At 37.2% G+C, this 24203-nt stretch overlaps 2 protein-coding genes across 2 annotated transcripts; one reads left to right on the top strand and one right to left on the bottom strand.

The window, feature by feature from the left end:
- The first annotated feature begins 10093 nt into the window (after window positions 1–10093).
- On the top strand, window positions 10094–10716 carry LOC131313831 (uncharacterized). The gene is made up of 2 exons (XM_058342333.1): window positions 10094–10337; window positions 10436–10716. Exons 1-2 carry the CDS (start codon window positions 10094–10096, stop codon window positions 10714–10716), a joined length of 525 nt encoding a protein of 174 aa, XP_058198316.1.
- Window positions 10717–19731: 9015 nt separating this feature from the next.
- Window positions 19732–20526, bottom strand: LOC131314303 (17.3 kDa class I heat shock protein-like). Its single transcript, XM_058342848.1, has 2 exons — window positions 19895–20526; window positions 19732–19860 (listed from the first exon to the last, which is right to left on the bottom strand). The coding sequence occupies exon 1, from the start codon at window positions 20415–20417 to the stop codon at window positions 19941–19943; it is 477 nt and encodes a 158-aa protein (XP_058198831.1). The 5' UTR covers window positions 20418–20526; the 3' UTR covers window positions 19732–19860; window positions 19895–19940.
- Between the last annotated feature and the right edge of the window lie 3677 nt (window positions 20527–24203).

Genomic DNA, 24203 nt, shown 5'->3' with positions numbered 1-24203 from the left:
GTGAGAGAGTGGGAGTGGGCGGCGGTGGAGGACTCTGTTGGTGGTGGTGGTGTTTTTTTCTTCATTGCGGGGAGAGAGAGAAACGAAGAGAGTGAAGCGAGGTGAGAAGAGACACTGAAAGGGAGAGGAAATACAAATAAATAAGCAGGTGTGTGTGCCGTGTGGGAAGTGGAGTATTATTCAGCCGGCCACTGTCACTGGGCATCGTGTCTTATCATATTAGTGTTAGAATTCTCTTAACGCTAATCTGATTTATTTAGTTTTTTGTGTTATCGTATCGTGTTATATTTATATTTTGTATAAAAAATAGTTGATCCTAACACGTTAATTTTGTGCTGGGTTCGTGTCGTGTTATCATGTCCTCTCATAAATTTTCATCCGCCGTCGTGTCATATCGGGTCATCTCATGTCAGTGTTATAGTTTTTTCAATCATAATCCGATCTGTTTAATTTTTCGTATTATTATATCGTGTCATATTCGTATTCCATGTCAGAAATAATTTACGCTAACCCGCTAATCTCATGTCGTATTCATATCGGATTCTCATGTCGTATCGGATATTCACACCCCTACTGCCACATTATGGTCAATACTCATATCTTCTTTTTTTTTAGAGAGAGGGCAAGAGAGTAATTTCACCTACCAAACTCACCTAGGCAATTGTTGACTAGGGAGAGATAGAGTAAACCCTTTAAACACACACACAAACCCCCAAACTCCCGGTCAACACTCTATCTCACTATATATTTTTGTCCGAATTCATACGCTTCGTCATGAATCACACGAAATTTGACGTGAAAAAAAGGTATTAAAGAGCACCGCCACGAACCACTCTATAATTTTTCATTGTGCACGGCGTGTGGTGGGACCCTTTCGAATCGGGGAAATTATTTGGTGCCCTGGACTGTGCGACTGCGTATGTTTTTCTTATTCCCCCCCCTTTTTTTTTTTGGCTACATATTTGGCGACAGCTAAAAAGTTTTCAAAAAGGTTGATTACATCTTACTTTCCTCAATCATTCAATAATAATTCCGGATGTCCTTTATTTGACCATAAAATATAATGTTGAAATAAACTTAACTTATTTTTTCGTTAGAAATGGTAATCATTATACGATCATAATTAGGGTGGCTTCTTTTAAACTTAACTTATTTTTTTGTTTTATATGTTTTATTCGTCTTTTCTGAATCTTTATTAAATTTGCGTGTTATTTTTTGGATTAATCATCTGTCTCAGTGAAAGCAGTCTAAAAAGTATAAAATTAAGATTAAAAGTAATAAAAAATTCACTAAAGACAAAAAATATATATCAAATAGTTGTTTTATTTGTCTAAAGTGCCGTTTTATTTGAATTTTTTCAACATCCGTCCATATTTTCATAATTTTTCGATTCATTTTGTTGAGACGATCAATTAACTTCAAAAACTACGACGAAAGGCTAAATAAAAAGTTACACAAAATATGTAAAATATACCAAAATAAGTTTTAGACTTATAAGTTTACAAGAATGCATAGTTATTTTTTTGTCGCTAAAAATACAAGAAAAGTAGTATTTAAAAAATATGCAAGAAAAGGCATTAGAAATTCGCAAAGATCTTGAAGGATATTTTTACAGTCACCATTAATTGTTGGTTTCTGAATTCTTTTGTGGTACAAGTATCACGGGAAGTGTTTGTAATTAATTTGAAATGACTTGAATCGACCTCGATCTTTTCAGACTTTTCTAAATACTACTCCGCTAGTATAAACTTAGGGGTGAGCAAAACATCAGTCCCACCGCGAGTCCAGTCCAAATCAAGTTAAACCAAATGGTTTGGTTTGATTTTTTAGTAGTGTGGTTTGATTTCGGTTTAAAAAAATTAATAACTGCGTTAAATGGTTTGGTGTATGGATTTACTATTGATTATATTGCATCGTGCCTTTAAATATAGATAAGCTCGCTAAAAGGTAAATTTCGAACCATGGTGATTTCTTGAATGCCAATGTTCGAGCCGTGCCATTAGGCACAGGCATGCACTAGTTTTTTTATGTGATAATTGTTTGCCAACTTCAGTTCTTTCCGTATGAAATAACAGAAACGGACTTGGGGTTAGAGTAACATAGGAGAAAAATAAACAATCCGTCTTCTTATTGACAGAAAAAGGATGCGTCCCCATGTAACTCTAAACCTGTCTATCCATGTAACTCTAAACCTATCTAGCATTCCTAATATACCAAAGAGGGAAATAATTTAGATGTAAGGAAACAAAATAAACTCTAATTCTTCTTGACCAAGTAACTCTAAAATACAGGAATATTAAAGACGTGTTTGCGATAGCAGTGGTCCTGTGGATACAAATTTTTTATTTTAGTTTCAGATTCTGCTGCATATTTTGGATTCTGAATTTTAGAAGAAATTTAGAAACATGTTTGTTGCAGCTGTAAAATTATGAAAATGTCATTTCTTTTTTGAGAATTTTTGTTATAGAATTCCAAAAGCTACCAAACCGGATCAGCTTTGAAATTTTGAGAATTTCTTTCCTTTTTCAAGTTCTCAAAATCTAAAGATTTTAAAAATCAGCTATATAGAATTTTTGACGAAACATTCTATACTGGTTTTTAGAAGGTAGAATCTAAAAATTTGTCAAAATGATTTTTCGCAAACACCTGCTAGATAAAATTAAACTAGCTAGGAAACTAAATATATACTTCTGGACAATTCTTTCTAAATGAATGGAAATTAAAATATGATTTTCTTAATTAAATAGAATTCTCTTGTTATCGCTAGGCAAGATATATGGTCCAAAGTCCAAACCCCTAACGTATATTAGCATATATGAAGGCCCGCTTGCGCTAGCACATTAACTTTTTAGATTATAATTTTTTAGAATATTATTCGCTTACACAAATCAAAATAAGCTATAAAAGTATTTGTTATAGATTTTAATAAGTTAAAAAAAAATAAGTATAACATGTTTTTGCTTGAATAAGTTGTCAAATAGATTTTTATAAATGAAATGTCTAAATTATCCTTAAAAATGAGTAAGAAACTTATTCATTTTAGGATTCTTTTGTCCTTTCATGTTATAAATACTTAAAATAAGCTAAAAAGTTGCAAATTTAAATTTAAATAATCTAGGAGTAGCTTTTTTGTACCAAATAAGCTAGAAAAGCAAAATAAGTGACTATTCATAATGGGTGGCAAACACATTTCATTTTTTTTAATCAAATAAACTAAATAAGTTAGATTATACTCCTTAAGTGCTAGCAAACGGGATCAAAGAACTAAAATATTACCCCACACTGGTCAAAGAACTAAAGAAGTGAGGTTCGTTTGTGTGCCACTCATCAAAATGAATCCGTACCATTAATCAACATAGTAAATCCTAGATTTTCTTTTTGATTCTTTCCACCAAAGCTACGTACCCTGGCTTGTTTCCTATTTAAATCTACCAATTTGCCACCTTTGAAGATATATATATATATATATAATACAGTCCGTCTCCCGTAAGGACCATCTCATTTTAATAAAATGCGGACCTCCCTTTCCCGATCGAATTTCAATGATCCGAGCCGCTCAATGTGTTCAGAATGTAATTTTAAGGGTACCCGCGAGAAATCGACAAAAAAAAATGACCAAAAAGGGCTTCATCCGAGCAGTTTTTGTTAATTTTTTATCGAATGGTTCAAACAAAAACTGCTCGGATGAAGCCCTTTCCGGTCATTTTTTTGTCGATTTCTCGCGTGTACCCTCAAAATCACGTTCTGAACACATTGAGCGGCTCGGATCATCGAAATTCGATCGGAAAATGAAAGAAATAAGGAAGTCCGCATTTTAACTAAAATGAGGACCCCCTCATTTGAGACTGACTGTATATATATATTGGTCACTCCAAACACCAAAACCACTTCTCTTCTACTAGTTCCTCTTTCTTGTTAGTAATAATAAAAATATTAAGTCTAGAGAGAACTTTTGCAATTTTACAGAGAAAGAGATGTCTAGAGAGAGAGAGAGAGAGAGAGAGAGGTGCCAATGGTGGAAGAGATGATGGCGGATGGATCCCGGTGATCAAAAAATAAAAATTGCAAACGGGGGAAAAGTCTAGAGCTAATGTAACGGCCCAAATTTTGGGTACGTTAAATAAGAAATTTTATTGAAAATAAACTGAGTCAGGCTCTTTATTACAAAACTTAAAAGAAGTACTTTTATTACAAACGGAAGGGAACTAAGGTTCCTAACTATTGCTCCGCTTGTTCTTCCATCAAGGCTAGCTCCTCGGCTCCGAAGGCCTCCAAGGTGTACATCTCACCCTGTTCATCTATGAGGTCTGACACATTATACCGGCGTCACCACCAATATAATATGTCAGGGTCACCAAAAAGGCAACACCGTGAGCCACAACGCTCAATAGAATAATCCAAACCCTCTAACCATTAACTTACAACGATACAACACATAGTCAAAGAATTCCTCATAGCATACTTATCTAGCCAATTTAACTAACAACAACACATTCGTATACGATAAGTAATCAACGTTGGTGTCCAAGATTTGTGAGTTTCTTCTACGTAACTCCTCGTAGACCGTATCAACATTTTCCACATTTCATAAACGAATCAAAAACTCGTTTTTAACACACCCAACCTCGGTTCTACCGTTCCGGTCTCCCGAGTATCCTCACAATGGTTTCGCCGTCCCGGGTTCCCATTGGCACACATTGCATTGGCTCCGTAACGCGGATAACCAAGCCACACACCCAACCTCGGTTCCGCCGTTCCGGTCTTCCGAGTATCCTCACAATGGTTTCGCTGTCCCGGGTTCCCATTGGCACACAAAACACACACCACACAATGGGCTACTACGTCCGGCCACATTGCGGTTTCCAAATCATTTCACACTTTTCAAAACACGCCCTTTCATAAACCACACCCTAGGTGTCATGTTTTTACTTTCTCAATTTTCGTGTCTCGTTTCTCATGCATAGACTCCGCAGTAGGACTTTTCATATACGATTTCATTCATTGTAATATTCAATCTAACAAGATCATCCATTCTAAATTACTTGTCATGCTTGAATCACTTAATAACGAACATCATGCATTTCATACGTTTCCAACAAAAGATAACATTATCTACTTAAAATAAAATGATTAAAGTTACTTCCTAATGAACTTATATTTAGAGTTAGGGTACAAAACTACTTTATATTTGGGATAGTAGATAAGGATAACTACCGTTCTTCTTGGCGGTGGTCGGCTACGAGGATTTGGTCGTCTGTTTTGGAATTCGGCGGCGTAACGGCGTCGGTTTGCTTCGAAAGGAAGAGAGATGAACTTTTCTCTTCCTAGAAACAACTTTCTAACTTAACTAAGCTACTTTAAAAGATCTAAAGGTGGTTTTGAAAGTGATTTGGTGGTTTCTCTCAAGAACACTCAAGAACACAAGAAAACAAGAACTTTGGAAGCAAGAACTCTTGAAATTTCTTGAGAGAAGTTGGAGCAATGGTTGAAGGTGTGAGTTCAAAGCTTGGAGTGGCCTTCTATTTATAGGCAAACTCTCCCTCTCTCTCTCCTTTGGCCGGCCCCTCTCTCTCTCTCTCTCTAAGTCTCATTTTTCTTTCACATGTCAAGGTTGATTGAAAGGTTGGAGGCTAATTGGTAGACTTGCATGGCTAGGTTAGTCCTTGGATTTGATCTTTGGAAGATTTTGTTGGAAGAAAGGAGACAATGGTACAAGATTCTTGTGTTAAACAATTAAAAGATGTACAAAAGAGGACAATGGAGTTAAGATTTGGCTAGGAAGAGAAATCACCAAAGATTTGAAGTACATTGGAAGACCAATGTCAAGGTACACATCACATCCTTCTTCTTTTTTTCCTCCTCCCTCTCTCTCCCTCTCGGCTCCTCTCTCCTCTCTCTCTCTCTCACAGCTTCTCTCTCTCCCTCTCCTCTCTCTCTTTCTCAAGTACTAGCATATATATATATATATATATATATATATATATATATATATATATATATATATATATATATATATATATATATATATATATATATATATATATGTATGTACTACAATGCAAGAATACAAATAAACTATAGGTACTTTTGTACAAAAGATCAAATTAATTTTTAAGGGTCAAGATTCACCCATTAAACTAATACAAAAGGTACTCGTACTTAATTAATATAATAATGTACTTTGTACTTCCGGAAATCTTAACAAAATATTAGTTTAATAGGCTTAGTACTTAGTTGGCAAGACTAATCTATTGACCAATGGATAATAAATCTCCTAACGGTTAATAACCAAGGGATAATAAGGTACGAGTACTTTAACTAATAAATTAAGTCTAATAAAAAGACTACATGTCCTTCGTAAATACACATGTGAATATATATACATGTATTTGACAAATATAATAATAGAAAGGCTATTGTCCAATGGGCAGAAATTACCCTAACCATTATGGACCAATGGATAATGGAAAAGGTTCAAAAGTTTCAAAAGATTCAACTAGTAACTAGGTGAGTTGGTTGCTCGGTTCCTTCAAGTAGTCGGTTGGAAACTAACTAAATTGGTCAAGTAGAGTTTCTAGTCGAGAGTTTAACCAAAATCTAACTACGACGAAAATTTTAACAAGAAATCATATAGCCACTCAAGAGAAAATAAGTAATTCAAATAAAATTTAAATATTTAACGAAATTTTTATTGACCAAAATTCAGGAGTGTTACAGCTACGGAGTCTTTTACGCTGTTTGTGGACAATATCCCGGAGGGTAGAGATCAACGATGGCTACTGAAGACCTTTAACTTGGTTGGAATGGTGAAAGATGCATTTATCCCTAGGAAAAGGAGTAAATGTACAGGGAACAAATTTGGTTTCGTTAGATATGATTGTTGGATTTCCGTTGGTATGGCAGTATCTAGACTGAATGGAGTATGGGTGGACAACATGAGATTGTTTGTCAAGGAGGCCTGTTTTGGCCAAGATGAGGCAATGTTGAATCAGAAGTTGCCTAGGTTTTCTGTGTCTGGGAAGCAGGTGCTCAATTTGGAAGGTATTCCAAGCCCTAAGCACGGGGAGAAGGTAAACCAGGAGAAGGAGAGGTATGGAGGGGGGGGGGGGGCAAATCTGGTCTATCTTTTGCTCAAGTCGTGGTAGGTGGTTCATCCAAAACAGGGGACGATAAGGAGCAGAGTCGCATTTTTAAAATTCATCCAGTTGGCAATGCTTGGCTGAAGAGGAGCGCTGTGGCGATTTTGAATAGAGTGGAGTCGATGAAGACTCAAAAAATCAGTTTCAGTTTGGCAACGGATAAGGTGGCGGAATTTAGAGCATTAGAGGGAAGATCAGTTCTAATAACATTTCAAAATAAGGAAGTTAGGGATGTTCTTATCAAAGACCCATGGATGCAAATGTGGTTTCTAGAGGTTAAACCTTGGAGAGGCGAACCAACTAGCATTGAGAGATTTGTATGGCTTAGCTGCCTCGATGTTGCGCTCAATGCGTGGAATCCGTTAACGTTTAAACAGATTGGGCAGCTCTGGGGATGTTTTGTTAAGATGGATGAGGATACATTACGGTATTCATCTTTTGCACAGGGCAAAATTCTGATTTCTACGGTGGAACTCCAAAAGATTGAAAAATGGATTCAAATAGAGGTGCAGGGGCTGATTTATGATGTTCTTATCAGAGAGGAGTCCTCTTGCACTACTCCTGATGATCTTGTGCACTTATCCTTGGAAAGAAGTAAGGATTTAGGGCATGTACACCAGCATCTGAATTGGGCTGCTTTGAGGTAAAATAGAGAGGAGGTTGTAGCAGAGTAGCTACTGCATAGGTAAAATACATTTGGCTCCCATGGATCGGTAAACATACCGAGGAACTATTCATCAACAATTTATTAAAATATTATTCTTTCTCTCTCTTTCCTTCCTACTACTCTCTCATTCTCTCTCTACCCCTCTCTCTGTCTCACTCTAGTAGTATATTTTATAAGGATAAAGAGGTATAATAGAGAGGATTGTTTAGAGGTTGAAAGAGATTTAAGTAGGTAAAATGAAAAAAGTAGATTATTGGATAGGTAAAATACCTTTTATTGGTGTACATGCCCTTAGGTCTCAACGTTACAGTTCAGGAGAAAGGTTTGGCAGGTCCGGAGGAGGAAGAAGGTGCTGACGTGGAAGGCATTGGAGCTACCTTAACCAATGGGAAAAAGGTGGTAGGTGAGAGTCCTCAGAAATTTGCTCATGTGCAGGCGGTGCTGCAAAGAAAAGACGAGGCACATGTTGGGGTTGGGGGCCCTATGCATGAATATACAGAGAAGCATTTAATGCTTGGTAAGGAGGGGGACAAGGTGCTTTCAGAGGATTTTGAAACCTCTGTTTCTTTTGTGGCAGATTCCGTGGGGCAATCCAACAAAGAGGCTAACTGGACGGGCCTTCAACTGGGCCTCTATGTCTCTGACAGCGGTGGGCTGAGTCCAGGTGTGGAGCAGGAGGCCGATAGTGTTCCTAAATCTGGTGGGTCTTTAGACTGTGGGCTGGCCTAATTGAATGTTGTGGGTAATAATAATACCCTAGTTGTGGCAGAAAGAGTGGACCTTATTAGTGGGCCTCATAATCAGCTAGAGATGAGATCCTCTCAAATCCCTAGCATCAATCTATTGATCGATCTTAACGATGCAGAGTGTAGGAAGAGAAGGCGTCGGCAATTTTCGAATCTCCTTCGTGTTCAAGAGGAGTTGGAGAGGGACGCTCGAAGTTCAAGTTTGATTTCTTCGACTTCGGAGGAATCAATTCATACCGATTCCATCCAAAGTTCCTCGACTATTGTTAGGGAGGTTAAAGATACCATGGCGATAGGCAGTGAGCTTAGTGTTCGATTTTCCCAAGCCGATGAGAGGTTTCTCGGAAGGATGATTGAACTAGAAATTGAGGAGTATCGTCGCACGCAGGAGAGGGCAGGCAAGCTCTAGCTGGCGGTACAGGTAAGTGGTGATTGTTAAAGTTCTAATGCAGATTATTTCATGGAATATAAGGGGAATGGGGAATTTTGTTAAGAAAATGTTTTTGTATAAACTTATTAAGAAGAGGAAGCCTGATATGCTATGGGTGCAGGAGACGAAATTAGAATCTATTGATAGAGTAGTAATTCAAAATATTTGGGCTGGAAATAATATTGATTTCGTTAGCTCTAATTCGGTGGGTGCGTCAGGGGGATTACTTATGCTATGGAAAAAACATTTTTTTCGAGCTACGAATATTGTTATCCAAAGGTCGTATATTCTAATCCAAGGGGTATTGCATGATAATTTCCGGTGTATATTGGTGAATGTTTATGCTCTAAACGATGTGGGTAGCCATAGAGAATTATAGGACAAACTGGTGGGGCTTAAACCAAATTTTCAAGGGCCTTGGTGTATTGGGGGAGACTTTAATGACATTTTGGATGTTGGTGATCGAGTGGGGTGTTTGAGGATGGATAGGGGCATGAGAGATTTTGTTAACTTTTGTAATTCCATGGAAGTTATTGACCTTCCCATGCTTGGCAGGAAGTACACTTGGTCTAATTTTGAAAGTCAAGCTATTCACAGTAGGTTGGATAGATTCTTATGTTCTCAGGATTGGATTATGAGGTTCAAAATTCTTCAATGGGGCCTTCCTAGACTGATTTCTGACCACTGTCCTGTCATGATTTTGGATGATAACCATGATTGGGGTCCAAAACCTTTTAGGTTTATGGATATTTGGTTGTCCAACCCCAACTGTTTGAAGGTAGCGGAAGAAGCCTGGAATAATGTACAGGTGTCTGGGTGGGCAGGCTTCATTCTCTTTCAGAAGCTGAGGGCTATCAAAGACAGATTGAAAGTGTGGAATAAGGAAGATTTTGGGGATATCAATTGTGCTTTGGCAGTGGCTGAGTTTGAACTTAACCACCTCGATGTTCTAGCTGAGGAAAGACAACTCACCCCTGATGAAAAAGCAGCGAAGTGTAAGTCGAAGTTTGAATTTTAGAGATTGTCTAAACTGTCGGAATCTTTATGGAGGCAAAAGTCGAGGGTGACTTGGTTGAAATTAGGGGACAAAAATACTAGATTTTTTCAAGCAATGGCTAATAATATATACAAGAGGAATATGGTGGGTTCAATTATGATGGATGGTCGAATGCTGGGGGAACCATTGGAAATCAAGGAAGCTACTGTTGAATATTTCAGCAGGAATTTTTTTGAAGAAAAGGTACATAGAGCAGTTTTGAGGGGTGAATTTCCAAGAAGGTTGTCTCGGAGTGCAGCTCTTGAACTTGAGAAAGATTTTGAGGAAGGAGAAATCGTGGCAGCTTTAAAGGGGTGTAGTAATCTTAAGTCTCCGGGGTCCAGATGGATTTAATTTCTTATTCGTTAAAAAGGGGTGGAGATTCATAAAGACTATCATCCTACAATTTTTTTTCAGAATTTCATGTGAATGCAAGGTTTACTAAAGGTATTAACTTTACTTTTGTTGCATTGATCCCCAAAGTCGATTGTCCTTCTTCATTTAGAGAATATAGACCCATAAGCATGGTGGGCTGGATTTATAAAATCCTCTCAAAATTGTTAGTTAACAGGTTGAGAGTCCACATTCCATCTGTCATAGGAGAGGCACAAGCTGCCTTCATCGGGGGTAAACAGATTTTGGACGGGGTTCTTGTTGCTAACGAAGTCATCCATTGTTGGAAGAATAAAGCTAGATGAGGTCTTATTCTGAAACTGGACTTTGAAAGGGCGTATGATTGTGTCAATTGGGGGTTTATGCTGGATATGCTCAAGAAGGTAGGATTTGGGGTCAAATGGTGTAGATGGATCAAGGAATGTTGCTCATCTGTCTCCATGTCTATTCTTATTAATGGGTCAGCAATGAAGGAATTCAAGACACAGAAAGGCCTTAGGCAATGAGACCCTTATCTCCTTTTCTCTTCAATATTGTGGTGGAGGCTCTCAATATTTTGTTGGAAAGAGCAAAAGAGAAAAGATTTGTTAAAGGGGTGGTGATGGGTCGCAATGGGTTGGTTTTATCACACTTGCAGTTTGCAGACGACACAATATTGTTTTGTAACAATGATAGGGAGGAGTTTTGCAACATAAAAAGGATTTTAAGGATTTTTCAACTGATGTCTGGATTGAAGATAAACTTTTCAAAGAGTTCTCTTTGTGGCATTAATGTAAGTAATCTGGATGTGACTGCCCTAGCTCAAGTGATGGGATGCAAGGTTGAAAATATGCCCATTAAGTACCTTGGTTTGCCTTTGGGAGCTAGCCCAAGGATTATTAAGGCTTGGGTGCTTCGTCCCAACCTAACCGTTGAAATAGGTTGATTTACCCCGAGCGTAGGGCTAGGTCATTGTCAGCATAATATCCGGAAGTCCAGAATCGTTCCCACAGAGATGGTCTTTACAGCTTGCTAGGATTTTTAGATGTAAGGATTTGCGGCGTTTAGACGGCCAACTTTTGGTTTTGCTTTGAAAAGTGAAGAATGCTCTTATGAAAAAGACTAGAAATGAGTTTTAACTAGATTAAAACAAGCGGCAAAGCGTTGGAGTTCATAACGCCCGTAACTTAGGCTAACTAACCATTCTCAACGAAAACACGGTTGAATCGCACGGCATAGGCTATCAACCGAAAGATTTTGCTAAGAAACCATTAAAGACGAGAAATTAAGTATGGAGAACAAGCGAGCTCTTTTATCCTCTTGGCAAACACGAGGCGAGACATAGCTCACGGAACCATATGTGCTAGCATATGATCACCGGAGGTTAACATCGACAAGTTTTGTCACATAAAAAGCGAACCACGCTCATTTTCCATACCGAACCTCAAGTATTTAGTTGAGAAAGGTAAGATTAACATAAGTCACATGACGTTAATCACTCCATAGCCAAGCCTAATCAACTACTCATGCATTTTAAGAAGACTAGAAAGCATGGAAGGAATGATAAACATGATTAACCGATAAAAACGGAAATAAACTTGATTTTATAAAGGATCCAAAGCATACGAACAACTTTAATACACGACAAATTAACGTAACGTAAATACCTTAATTGTTCTTGAGAAATTACAACTTGAAAGATTAAGAAATCATTAATGGAGAAAAAACTAAAAGTAGTAATGTGTTGGGTCCTTTGGAGGGAGAGAGTGATGGCTATTTATACAAGAATGCACTCTCTCTCTTCCAAAAATATCAGAAAATATCCAAAAAGTGGAAACATGCTACAAATGGAAAGTTAAAATCTGACTAAAAGCATGTCGGTGAGACACCCGTATCGATACTCTAATACCGTATCGATACGCTGAGAGCCTGCTTTAATTCCAAAATTTCCCGTAAAGGAACCGTATCGATACGCTGTCTCCGTATCGATACCGTGCTGTTTTGACCAGAAATCCAGAATTTCACAAAGAGGAACCGTATCGATACGCGGAGAGCCGTATCGATACACTGAGAGCTGTATTTCCTTCTGTTCTAATGAAGTATCGATACGCTGATAACCGTATCGATACCGTGCTGTTTGCTGGCAGAATCAAGCCCTTCGTGTCCCGACTCAACACCCGATGGCCCTTTACTCTTCCCGGCCCTCCGTTTGTTCATTCCATAGGCTGACGGCTACGCTCATAAGGCATCGCCACTTAGTTCCTCTCAAAAATTGTTCAACACATCAAAACATGGCCCTTTAATGTGTATTGCCTGAAACGCTCAACAGAAACCCTTACGCACAATATCACGTAAAACAGTAAATAAACATAAGTTAAATGACGTAAAACGGGACTAGGTGCACCAAATATCTACACAATTGGGTGCTTATCATTGGGATCCAGTTATCGAACGCACCCAAAAGAAGCTGAGTATTTGGCGAAGCAGATTCATGTCTACTAGAGGTAGGCTAAACCAACTTAATTCCAATATGTCCAAGTTACCTGTGTATTTTATGTCCATTTTTAGGATGCCGGTGGCTGTGGCGAAAAAGTTGGAGAAGTTGCAACGTCAATTCTTTTGGGGAGATTCGGTAAATTGCATTTGACAAAATGGGAGAGCGTTACGAAGAAAAAGGTAGCAGGAGGTTTAGTGGTGAAGAGGCTGTTACAACAAAATTTAGCATTGCTTGCTAAATGGATTAGTGGCATATTTCCTGGGTTTGCCCTCCCTCGGTAGCTGGTATGGCGAGTTGGTGGTTCGATACCAGCTTTCGTAACCTGGAAAAACATATTTGGGAAGCTTGTTTCTTTGCCACAATTTGGTCAATTTGGATAATGCGGAATAGGCTTATTTTTCAGAATGTGATGATTGGCGCACAAGAGGTAGTGGATTTAATCAAGTACAGAGTGGCCATGTGGATGAAAGTTAAATTTGATATCAAGGTGTATTCGATTGAGGAGTTCAAAGGGTATTTGACGGTATTCGATTGTTAAAACTGTAATCTTTGAGGTGTCCTCATCCAAACTCTTCTTGGATGAGATCTACTTTTGTTTTCTTTGTGTTGGGTTGAGCTTTTTGTTCCCCAACTTTTTACTCTCGATGTACCCTTTCGAGCTCTAATAAAATTTCCTTTGCCGAGCAAAAAAAAATAAAAATAAAAATACTAACTTGGGAGAGAAAGCCAACACCATATATTGCCATGGCCTATCAAGCCTACGTCAATTGCGACTACTACAACAAAGTTCTTGGGGTAAATATATTTATTTTTCTGTGAGTGTGGTCAAAGCTAATGAGAGAGAGAGATTTGTGTATATGTTTACACTTCCGGTGAATACATATATAGTTTGAGTCTCTTTTGATATATATGCATGAATTTTTTTTTTCTTGATATATATGCAATATGCATGAAATTTGTGAAATTTGTTCTCCTTAGAGAAAACATTGAGTCATAAATAATTAAATCATGTTTTGTTTTGTACTATGCTTAGGCTAGTTTTGGGTTAAATTTTTCTTCGATGTACCCTTTGTCGAGTTTAATATGTAAATAATTTTGTTGCCGATAAAAAAAATAATCAAATCTCGTTATATTATGGTATGCATGGATTATGTATCTCTCATCTAGCCTTTTTAATTAATAGCTATGATCACTTCGATGACCCTTACAAAGAGCTGCAAGCAAATTAAAGAAAGCTCAATATATATACACACACCACGGATCCAATGAGGGATCCCGCACGGGCTTACCGTGCGGGACTCCCCTTTTCCGAGTGAATTGCGACAATCTGAGCCGCTCAATGTGTTCAGAACGTGATTGTAAGGGTACCCGCGAGAAATCAGCAAAAAAAAATGATCGGAAAGGGCTTGATCTGAGCAGTTTTTACTGAACCGTTCAATAAAAAACTGTTCGGATCAAGCCCTTCCCGATCATTTTTTTTGCTGATTTCACAAGGGTACCCTTAAAATCACGTTCTGGTCACTTTGAGCGGCTCGGATCATTGATGATTCGCTCGGGAAAGGGGAGTCCCGCACGGTAAGCCCGTGCGGGATCCCTCACTAGATAAGATATATAAAGAAAGGTCAATATTATTGTGCATGTTGAAATTGTTCCCCTTGATTACTTCCATTGCAATTAAATTAATCAATGGAGTAGAGATCCCCATGTTTATCTTCTTCTTTTTTCAGCTGTATTTTTCGGTTCTATATATGGGAAGAAATTACGAACGGAAACCTGACACCTTTAGTTTCTTCATGTTTTTCCTAATTATTTACCAAAAAAATTCCGCAAGGATACTTAAAAAATAAGTATTTATTTGTAAATTTTTAAGTTTAAAAATAATAAACTTGTTGAAATAATTGTTTGTGAAATATGGATCTTATTTGATAAATCTAGATGAGATCTTTTAAACAGTGCAAAAAAATTGAAAGTTTTATTTTCATATATACATTACTCCATTTTTAAGTTTAAAAATTACAAATAAGTACTTATTATTTTTTAAGAAACCTTAGCGGAACATGGCCTAACATGTACTAGCCAACTGATAATTATATTTCCTCATAAAATTAACTATAGTATGTTCTCTCCATCCATTGCCAGTATTATTTATTTCCAAATTAAAAGTCACTAAAATGAGAACAAATTCAATCCACCGCCAGTGGAAAACCACACTTTTTTGCTACCGGCCATTGTTGAGTCGGCCCCCACTTGTGTATTTATTATTATAATCTGAATCGTTCATCTTGTAATGCCCGCAAAATAGTATATTCACACAAAAAAATCATCTTCATCAGACATCAATAAGTATATGAAAATTTAATTTTTCGTTTATAAAATGGATGGTTTGTTTCTCTCAACAATTTTAAAGTTAAACTCATCCATTTTACAAAACAAAATTGAATATTTTATATACATATCCATGTCTGATCAAGCTGATTTTTTTGCGTGGATATAACACTCTGTAAGTTATACAGGTTGAATGGTCAGATAACCAATAAACACATAGTAGGGCTCCCAATGACAATGGTGGAAAATCCACAGTTTCCACCCACGATATAAAAAATTTATGAGACTTGAACATATTGCATTAACATCTCTCTCTCTCTATACATTCATAGATAGAGATTCCATCCGAAGAATCGCGGAATCCAGTGCCAGTGCAATGCCAGTTTTGCTCGAACGTCTTGTTTGTCCAGGTTCCACTCTCACCATTGTATATCTGTTCTTTGTATATATTATAAATATATAGTATGAAGTCTATATAAATTTAGCTAAATAAGAGGAATCCCCTTTTAAAAAGTGGGTGTAAATTTATGTATGTACATTCTATTCTTTTTGGTGACGAATGAACCATCCCAGGTTAGGGCCACTAATTGGATCCATCCATTGGGCATAAATTTCTGGGCAACCCAAAGTAACCACCGCCTTGACTTCCAAATAGAGCTTGGTATCGTCTTGAAGAGGAGTCGAACCCTGCCAAATTTAGGAATGTATATTTTATTCTTTTTGGTGACGAAGGAACTATTTTACAGTAGAACCAATAATTAGACCCACCCATAAGGCATAAACCTCTGGGTGGCCCGAAGCAACCAGTGCCCTGAATCGCAAGATAAATACCGGTACCGCCCTGGAGAGGAGAACCCTACCCAAATCTCTTCTACTTCCGTTGGAAGTCCACTCTATATAATTACTCGCAATTAAGTAAAAGGTACTCCCTCCGTGCCATAAAATTTGACACTTTCACTATTCCAGCTTTATGAAAAAATTAACTATATCTTTTAATCCACAATAGTATTTTTATAAGCAATATGGGTCTTGTTTGATAGAGTTTAATTTGTTCTATTAAACAAAATTCAAAAAATCGCCTAAAATATTATGGATTAAAAGATATATGCAATTTAAAAATAACACGTATTCCTGAAAATGCCAAACATTATGAGACGGAGAGAGTACTTGAATTTAATACAATTACCACGCTCATATTTTGGAGTAGGGGTATATATTTATCAACATTTTTAGATTCCATTCAGAAAAATCAAAATTTAGAACTATCAGCTTTCATTTTAAAACTGTTTTAGCTTCAAAGTAGAGTCAACTCTCACTTGACTCGGAGTATCAATCACAATGGTTATATACCAAAACACTCACTTGACCCAAAAATAAGAAAGAAAACAGAAAACTCTGCAGATTGCAGCCTCCTCTTTTTTTGATCTCCTTGTATTCCATATTTCCATATCTCTTAAATAGAAAGAATTCAACCAAGGAGATTTTTTTTGGTCTACATTCCAGACGGGGCAGTCTTCATCATCAACCTCATCCGCATCAACGCAGCAGCCGCCGCCTCCCCAAGAACACTTTACTGTGAAGCGTACGTTTATCGATATTTCCCTCCGTTTCTTTTGATTACTATTTGATCAGTAAATTAATGATCCAGACCGATCATTGTTCTCATGAGATATGGGATTTTTCGGATTAATTGTTTCGCAGCTCCTGAGATAAACCACAGGCCTACAATCAAATACAATGATTTCGTCAGGTAAGAATATAATTCCACGTAAATTTACCTATATTAATTTTCTAGAAATTTAACTACCCTTCTTGTTTTTCAATTCAGATTTATTTTATTTCATGCACCCCTACCCACTACTGATTTTTGTTTCTTCATTAATCCAACCACCAATTTATACTACCTTCTTCCTTCTCTTTACTGTCTTTCAGTTTTTTTTCTATTTCATCCTTTCCTAAGTAAAGAGAGAAATTTTAAGTAGCATTCCCAGTGAGATTATTATATGTATATCATGATCGATCACATGCATATTGATATATGCTTATCTATGGCTAGACTTAAAATGAAAAGTATGGTTCTAGGGAAGTTATTCCTCCTTTCTTTCATCCTTCTATAAGAATTCCAACTTGATCTCTTGGGACATGCAAATTAATAATACAATTTCCTAATTTTCTCCCATTTCTTTTCAATTTCGAATATATGGCTAGCTTTGGAAAGTAGCAAAATTTTTGTTTTGATCTTTCCACTTGGAAATTCATTCCGGATTAACAATATAAGAGCAAATATTTGTGACAAAAGGAGTATGCTAAATTCCTTATGACCGATTAGGTTTGCTATATCCCGCTATTCCTTATGACCGATTAGGTTTTCTATATCCCGCTATTTAAAATGCTACTAGTATTTAGCGAAACCCAATTGTTATTTTTACATATATTATATATCACTAAATTTTGCATCATATATCATGAAGTGTTCTGTATGTATGTATGTTTGCCATGATAGGGAGGAGACGAAGCGCATCAAAGATGCTAATCCTGGGATATCACATGCAGATGCTTTTAGCACCGCTTCAAAAAATGTAAGTGTTCTTTAAATCAGCTGATGTATTTATATATTATGCGTTATCAATAATTAAGTACAAATTATGCGTCTTGCATTATTTGTTTCATTAATTTCTAATGCCTTCAAATTATAAAAGTGGGCTAGGAACGGTCCGCATCAGTAATTCGCCAACCCGGGGGTCAATGTCTGGGTGCGCATCAACATTGTAAGTACACATTTTCAGTTAACCAATGCATGTTTTCTGTTAAATTAATTTACTACTGTAAATGAAAAACAATACCCATTTCCCTGTGAATTGAAAATTCTTGAAATGCAAGGTTAATTAGCTACTCCTTAAAAGACTGTATTTGAGGCTTCATTCAATTTCTTATATATTAGAGATGTATGTTTTTCTTTCTTTTCTTTTTCTTTTTTGGCCTTCTCTGTGATTTAAGTTTTCTTTGTATCTAGAGTTTGGCTGCCTAAGTTCTAATAAAAGTTTAATTTTTTGCCGATCAGAAAGAATCGATAGTGAGGAAATTAGTAATAATCGAGAACCGGTACATGGAGCCAATGAAAGCGTGAATTGAAAAAAAGAAAAAAGAAAAAGTTTCACTGAATTTCCTATTATTTTCCCTTCCCTTGCGGATTTTTCTTTTTGTATATAATATATTCTATGTAAAGCTTTTGTACGTAGAACTTGTGCGAAGGGAAAAAAAAAAAAGGCAAAGGATATTGTAATATCTCTTGCCTTTTCTTTTTTCTTTTTTGTGAGCAAGATTGATGTTTAATTAATTGGTGTTGCAGGAATGAAGAGACATAGCACTGTGCTGCAGAAGTACCAGTGAAGACAACTAGGGCTTTTCTTATTATGATTTAAGTTTCCTTCATCTTCTAATTAGTTCTACGGCAACCCTACCATTGGAGTTGAATTTATGCAGTATTATTAGATACTACTAAAAATCGTGTTTTTTATCTTCAAATATTGTGTGCTATCTGCTATCTATCTAAATTGATCAGTCCCTATATCAACAACTATCTACTATCTGCGATGATTGCGAGTTCGAATGGGTTGCAAACTCGCAAAGCATGAGTTTGTATGTATACAAAGGTCCTTCATGACTCGGTTTTTTTCAACCAGATAGAAGAATTGTATAAAATTATCTAAGGCGATCACATATTTGATATTGGGTTAAATTCTTCGAATTCCTTTGAACGTATAATTTCACAAAAGGGTGGCATAAATATACCTTACGGTGTGTTGTACAATTTATCCGACCATAGACAGAGAGTTCTAGAGAGTGATCTCACTCCTCTCGCTAGAGAGCTGATTTTTACAGTACCCCATAAATATTATTTTAAAATATATAGGCACTTTTCTATATTTTGTGAAATTCAGAATAAGCCCTACAAAAAATATAATAGATGGTGTAATAATTTGATGTAGTGTACTTAGACTTATTATTGTTCTTTATCTGTTTCTCAATTTGGATTCCTCTTTTCTTCAATTACTGAATTAACGAAATTGCGACCAATTATGATCCGCACAGCCCAAGTAACAGAGCATGATAACGAGCATATCAAGTGGTGCGAAATAGTTACACTCAGGGCTTCTCCCTGTTGGTTTTGGATTTTAAGGGAGATTTTTAGAGTAATGAATGAAGAGAAATGAATAGAGAGAGAATCAAACAGAGAAAATTTATTGAATACAGAAATTTTGAATTCCCCAAACGAACATGAAATTATATTATCCTATGTAAGTTTTTGAAACTTCCTCTCTTCAGTTATTCGGCCTTTGCACATTCTTTATCTCAATACGTTTTGATCACTGGTACCACGTGTGTATTACCCACCCGACACCCAAAAACTTCTCTCGGGCAATCATCAAAGGAAAGGAAATACTACCTATTTACCAATGTTCATAAATCATCTACTAATATTTGCTTGATAGATGAAGCAGACAAGGCAAGCCACAAGTTAGCAGGAACACTCAAATTCTCATCACATATTTCAATTAGAACCTTTACTACACCCAAAACAGGACTTTAAGACTCTGAAACAGAAAATACAAAGCCCGAACCGACCCACACAGTCACACACTACAATTCACATCATATCTATATACTACTACTAATATAATACTACTGACTCAGGCATCTTGAAAGAGAATTGACATGGACCAAGCTCTAACCGGAGATCTCAATACTTTTACCATCGGGCTTCTTCACCTCCTCCTTCGGAACCGTCACGGTCAGAACCCCGTTCTCCATCGCCGCCTTTACCTGATCCATCTTCGCGTTCTCCGGCAGCCTGAACCGCCTCACGAACTTCCCGCTGCTCCTCTCCACCCGGTGCCACGCCTCATCCTTCTCCTCCTTCTCCACGCTCCTCTCCCCGCTGATCTGCAACACCCTGTCGTCCTCGACCTCCACCTTCACCTCCTCCTTCTTCAGCCCCGGCAGGTCCGCCTTGAACACGTGCGCCTCCGGGGTCTCCTTCCAGTCGACGCGCGTGGTCACGAACGCCGAGTTCTCGCGGGAGAGTTCGGGGAATTGGGGAAAGGTCCGGAATGGGTCCCAGACGTCGAGGGGGAAGGGATCGAAGATGCTGCTGTTAGCGCTGTTGCCTCGTCGGTTGCCGAAGAAGCTTGGGATTAGAGACATTTTTTTGGTTTTGGTGTGGGATTGGTTGAGGGTTTGGATGGCGAGAATGTTGGACGCTGGAACGATTGCTTTGATTTGTTGTTGGTTGATGATGAAGTGAGGAGAGAGGAGTGACGTGTTGGGTATTTATGTATGAGAAGTAAAAGGAGAATTCTAGTACCTTCGGGGATTATCGAATCGATGCGGAGAAGTGTGAAGTGTTGGCTGACGAAGTTTCTAGTACGTGCGAGATGTATGGTATCGGTTACCGCTTTTGTCTCCTCTCCAACGGAAAATCTTATTGCGATCATTTCGCAAAGAAGGCTCTACGGATAGATCATTCACGTGCGTCTAAATTATTTTTGGATGGTTCGAATTGAAAATCAATTAAGACCGGTAGCAATTATTTGCAACCGATCAAAATTGAAAATAAATTTCAGTCATTATTTGCATGAATGAATGACTGAAAATTGCGCCGTTCCGTGAATAACCCAGATTGTTCTCGGAGTCTCGTGTGAATAAAGTTTCTCCCGTCTCCACAAACGTGTCCCCTGTGTAGTCTTTGTGAACGCGGGCGGGCTGGGCCAGACGGAATGTGCACCGTGTATTGAAGGAAGGTGTGGCTGATCGAGCCCGGCCCAACTCAAAGTGATCTGCTATAGAGCTATTCATCCCAATTAAACAAGACGCAAAAAAAACCTGTCAAAAAAATATAATTTCAGGCAACAAGATTACAAAACCATTAACCTACAGGGAGGGGGGAAAAATAGAAGGGACAGAAATCACAGACTGGTTAGTGCCGGGAGCGGGGGCTATAAGCAAATCACAGCAACGTGCAGCAGCGCCTCGATCTCACCGTCCAACAGTATTTTGGCGGTTCGGATTTAATAAAAATTCGTCCCTAGAAGAGTTTTTTTTTTTTTAAATCTAGACCATTGATTGCCGAAACAGACAGTGAAATGGGTACAACTGCACGCTGCTGTGATTGCTCACGACAATCCCCGCTTCCGCTAGAGCCTCAAGCCTTCAAGTGCGGATCTTCGCTATAAAGAATTATGAAAGAAACATTTGAATTCTCTCCAGGTTGGAATGAAAATTTATGTTGCCTTCAAGTGAGGATTGGGTCTCGGATAGACATAGGATTACTCGTAACTTTGTAGATCATTTGGGTCTCGTGTTAGGGGTTTAATGCCATTATTCCTTATTCCTATTAATTTTTGTAACAAATTCAGAGACTAATGAATTTATTTTGCTTTTCAAAAAAACATATTTTTTGCTTCAAGTAAGTTAAAAAAAAAAACAAAAAACAACAACAACAACTAGAAGGTGTTTTGAATTTCAGAAACAACAAAACAACCATGGTCCATAGGCCGGCAACCGAACTAAAGCTTAGTCAAAAAGGGTCCATCCCAGCTTTGCCTCATTTTAAAGTGAAATCCAATGAAACCCCCGGGTTGGTCCGGATGGTTCACATTAATACGATTGATTAGGATTCGATTTCTGGAGTTAAAATGCAAGAAAGTACTAGTAGTTTTTAGTGAATCCTCCAATATCAGCAGAGATGGCCAGTCTTTTGATCGGACCGAAAAGGAAATTAGTTATGGTGCGCTTAAACGACTTGCACACTCCTAACTGTCGAGCTATTAAAAATCCAATGCTCCTTGTGCATATCTTAATGACATTTAACTGTGTTAAGGTGACCCCGCTACTGTGAAAAAATACGCTAGACGTGCTTAATTGAATGAAATTTTTGAATTAGATCGTACTACTTTGAAATCCGATGGTATTTTTCGTAGTAGTCCAAGAGGTTGGTTTACTTTTGGGCATGTTTCATTTCCTTTGCTCTTCTTCTTCAGACACATTAGGCATGGTGGATTATCAAATTGATTGACTGTCACTAGAATACACTGCTCCAACCCAAAAATCAAAATTTCCTATAAAGACAGATTTCCCCTCTTCCCCTTACTTGCCCCACCATCAAAAAGCGAAACATTACTTGCCCCACCATCAAAAAGCTATAGAGTCAGGATTTCATTAGAATTTTTAAAAAGAGTTTGGATCAATCCCATAACAGAATTAAGTATTGTATTAAATAGTTTATAAAAAAATACTTTTATCCGCATACTTGTATTTGTGCCTCCTTTTTGTTTTAGTGGAATAGTTTTATATATTTCTAGTCAATATATTTTTAATATTAACTCAATTATCTAAGTCATTTTTTTACGACTTATATTAGTATAATCTCTTTCTTTGATCTTGACACCAAAAAAAAAAAAGGACGAGATAATGGATAGAACATATGGAAATTGACAAGTACTAGTATTAAGTATTTCCCTTTTTGATAGTGGAGTTGTGTGACAAGTAAGAAAATGACACCAAAACGGCACCATTTATATTCCGGCTTTTTCCCATTGCATTCAATTGGGCCGTCCGTCCGCTCATAGTGCAGTGCTAATCAAACAATATTACACTATCTCTAGGGATCTACCGCACCTATGTCGGAACGGAAGTTAAGGTCCTATCACGTACGGACGGTGTTAAGAGCATGTTTAGCCCCAATATGAGAATTTGAATTTGAGTCTTGTCCAACTATAAGTCCAAGTTTACGGTCACTGAACCAACCCCTCGTTCGTTCTTTTGAACTTTTGACCATTCGTCTTTAGGGGCAGACCAAGGGGATGCAAGCAGGGGCACGGGTCCCCGCACACCTCTCAATTAGTATATCATTATTTCTAGTATATTTTTAGATTGTACGTGTTTGTGAAAATTATGATGAAAAGTCCCCTCAAAATATTGTTTCCATTATGTAAGGACGATATTTTGCTATTAATACACAGATACATGTGATTTGGTCCCGGCCTCGTTCACACTAATGAATAAGGGGATGTGAATAAGTTGTTGATTATTAGTTATAAGTTATTCACGCTAATCAATAAGTTGTTAATTAGTGTGAACAATAGCAATATTTGTTGTTGATTGTGAGTGAAATAGTGTGAATAAGTTATTGATTAGTGTGAACAAGATGCTAAAATGTCAAAATTTGTTAATTAGTGTGAACAGAGTGTTAAAATGCCAAAACTTATTGAATAATATAAACAGCATTTAATTTTGGCACAAATTGTTCAACAACAAAAATTAGCAGGGCCTAAGAATCTAGCGTCCGCTACTGTTAGGGGTCATTCGGCTAAAAAAGTTATTTGGCTTATTTTTTTGTCCTTAGTCAAAATTTTCACATTTGTTAGTTTTTCGTCAATTTTTTGAAGATTATTGTTTCGTCATGACAAGAGAAATCTAAAAAATAATAAATTACAATCGAAATCCAATTTTTTTTTGAATAAAGAAGAAAAAATTGACTTATTAGCTTATTTTTGTCTTATTCAAAAAAAATGGATTTTTGTTGTAATTTTTTACTTTTTAGATTTCTCTCGTCACGACGAAACAATAATCCTAAAAAAAATGACAAAACACTAACAAATGTAAAAACCAAAAAAGAATAAAAACAAAAAAATAAACCAAATAACTTTTTTAGCTGAAGGACCCAAGTCTTTGGTTGGAAAATTGCTATTCCCCCCCCCCCCGGACACACCCCCCCCCGGCCCCACCTCCCTTTTCCCATTCTACCCCCCTCTCTTCTCTCTCTCTCTCTCTCTCTCTCTCTCTCTCTCTCCTCTTTCTTTCTTTCTTTTTTTCTTTACCGTTTGGTTTTTTTTTTTTTCTTTTTCTTTTCAGTTTCAGTTTCGTTTTTTTTTTTTCATTTTTTTTTCAGTTTCTTTTTTTTTTTCATTTTATTTCCTTTTCGTTCTTTCC

Source organism: Rhododendron vialii, chromosome 13a, assembly GCF_030253575.1.
Source record: "Rhododendron vialii isolate Sample 1 chromosome 13a, ASM3025357v1".
NCBI classification, from domain to species: Eukaryota; Viridiplantae; Streptophyta; class Magnoliopsida; order Ericales; family Ericaceae; genus Rhododendron; species Rhododendron vialii.
Note: the sequence above shows the minus strand (reverse complement) of the source record. Positions and strands in the feature narration are given on the sequence as shown.

What these genes read in the sequence shown, in the direction of transcription:
- LOC131313831 (XM_058342333.1), top strand. Translation starts at nt 10,094, where the DNA reads ATGGCTAATAATATATACAAGAGGAATATGGTGGGTTCAATTATGATG. An exon ending in GGCAGCTTTAAAGGGGTGTA is followed by an intron (nt 10,338 to 10,435) that starts GTAATCTTAAGT and finishes ATTTTTTTTCAG; the next exon opens with AATTTCATGTGAATGCAAGG.
- LOC131314303 (XM_058342848.1), bottom strand. Translation starts at nt 20,417, where the DNA reads ATGTCTCTAATCCCAAGCTTCTTCGGCAACCGACGAGGCAACAGCGCT.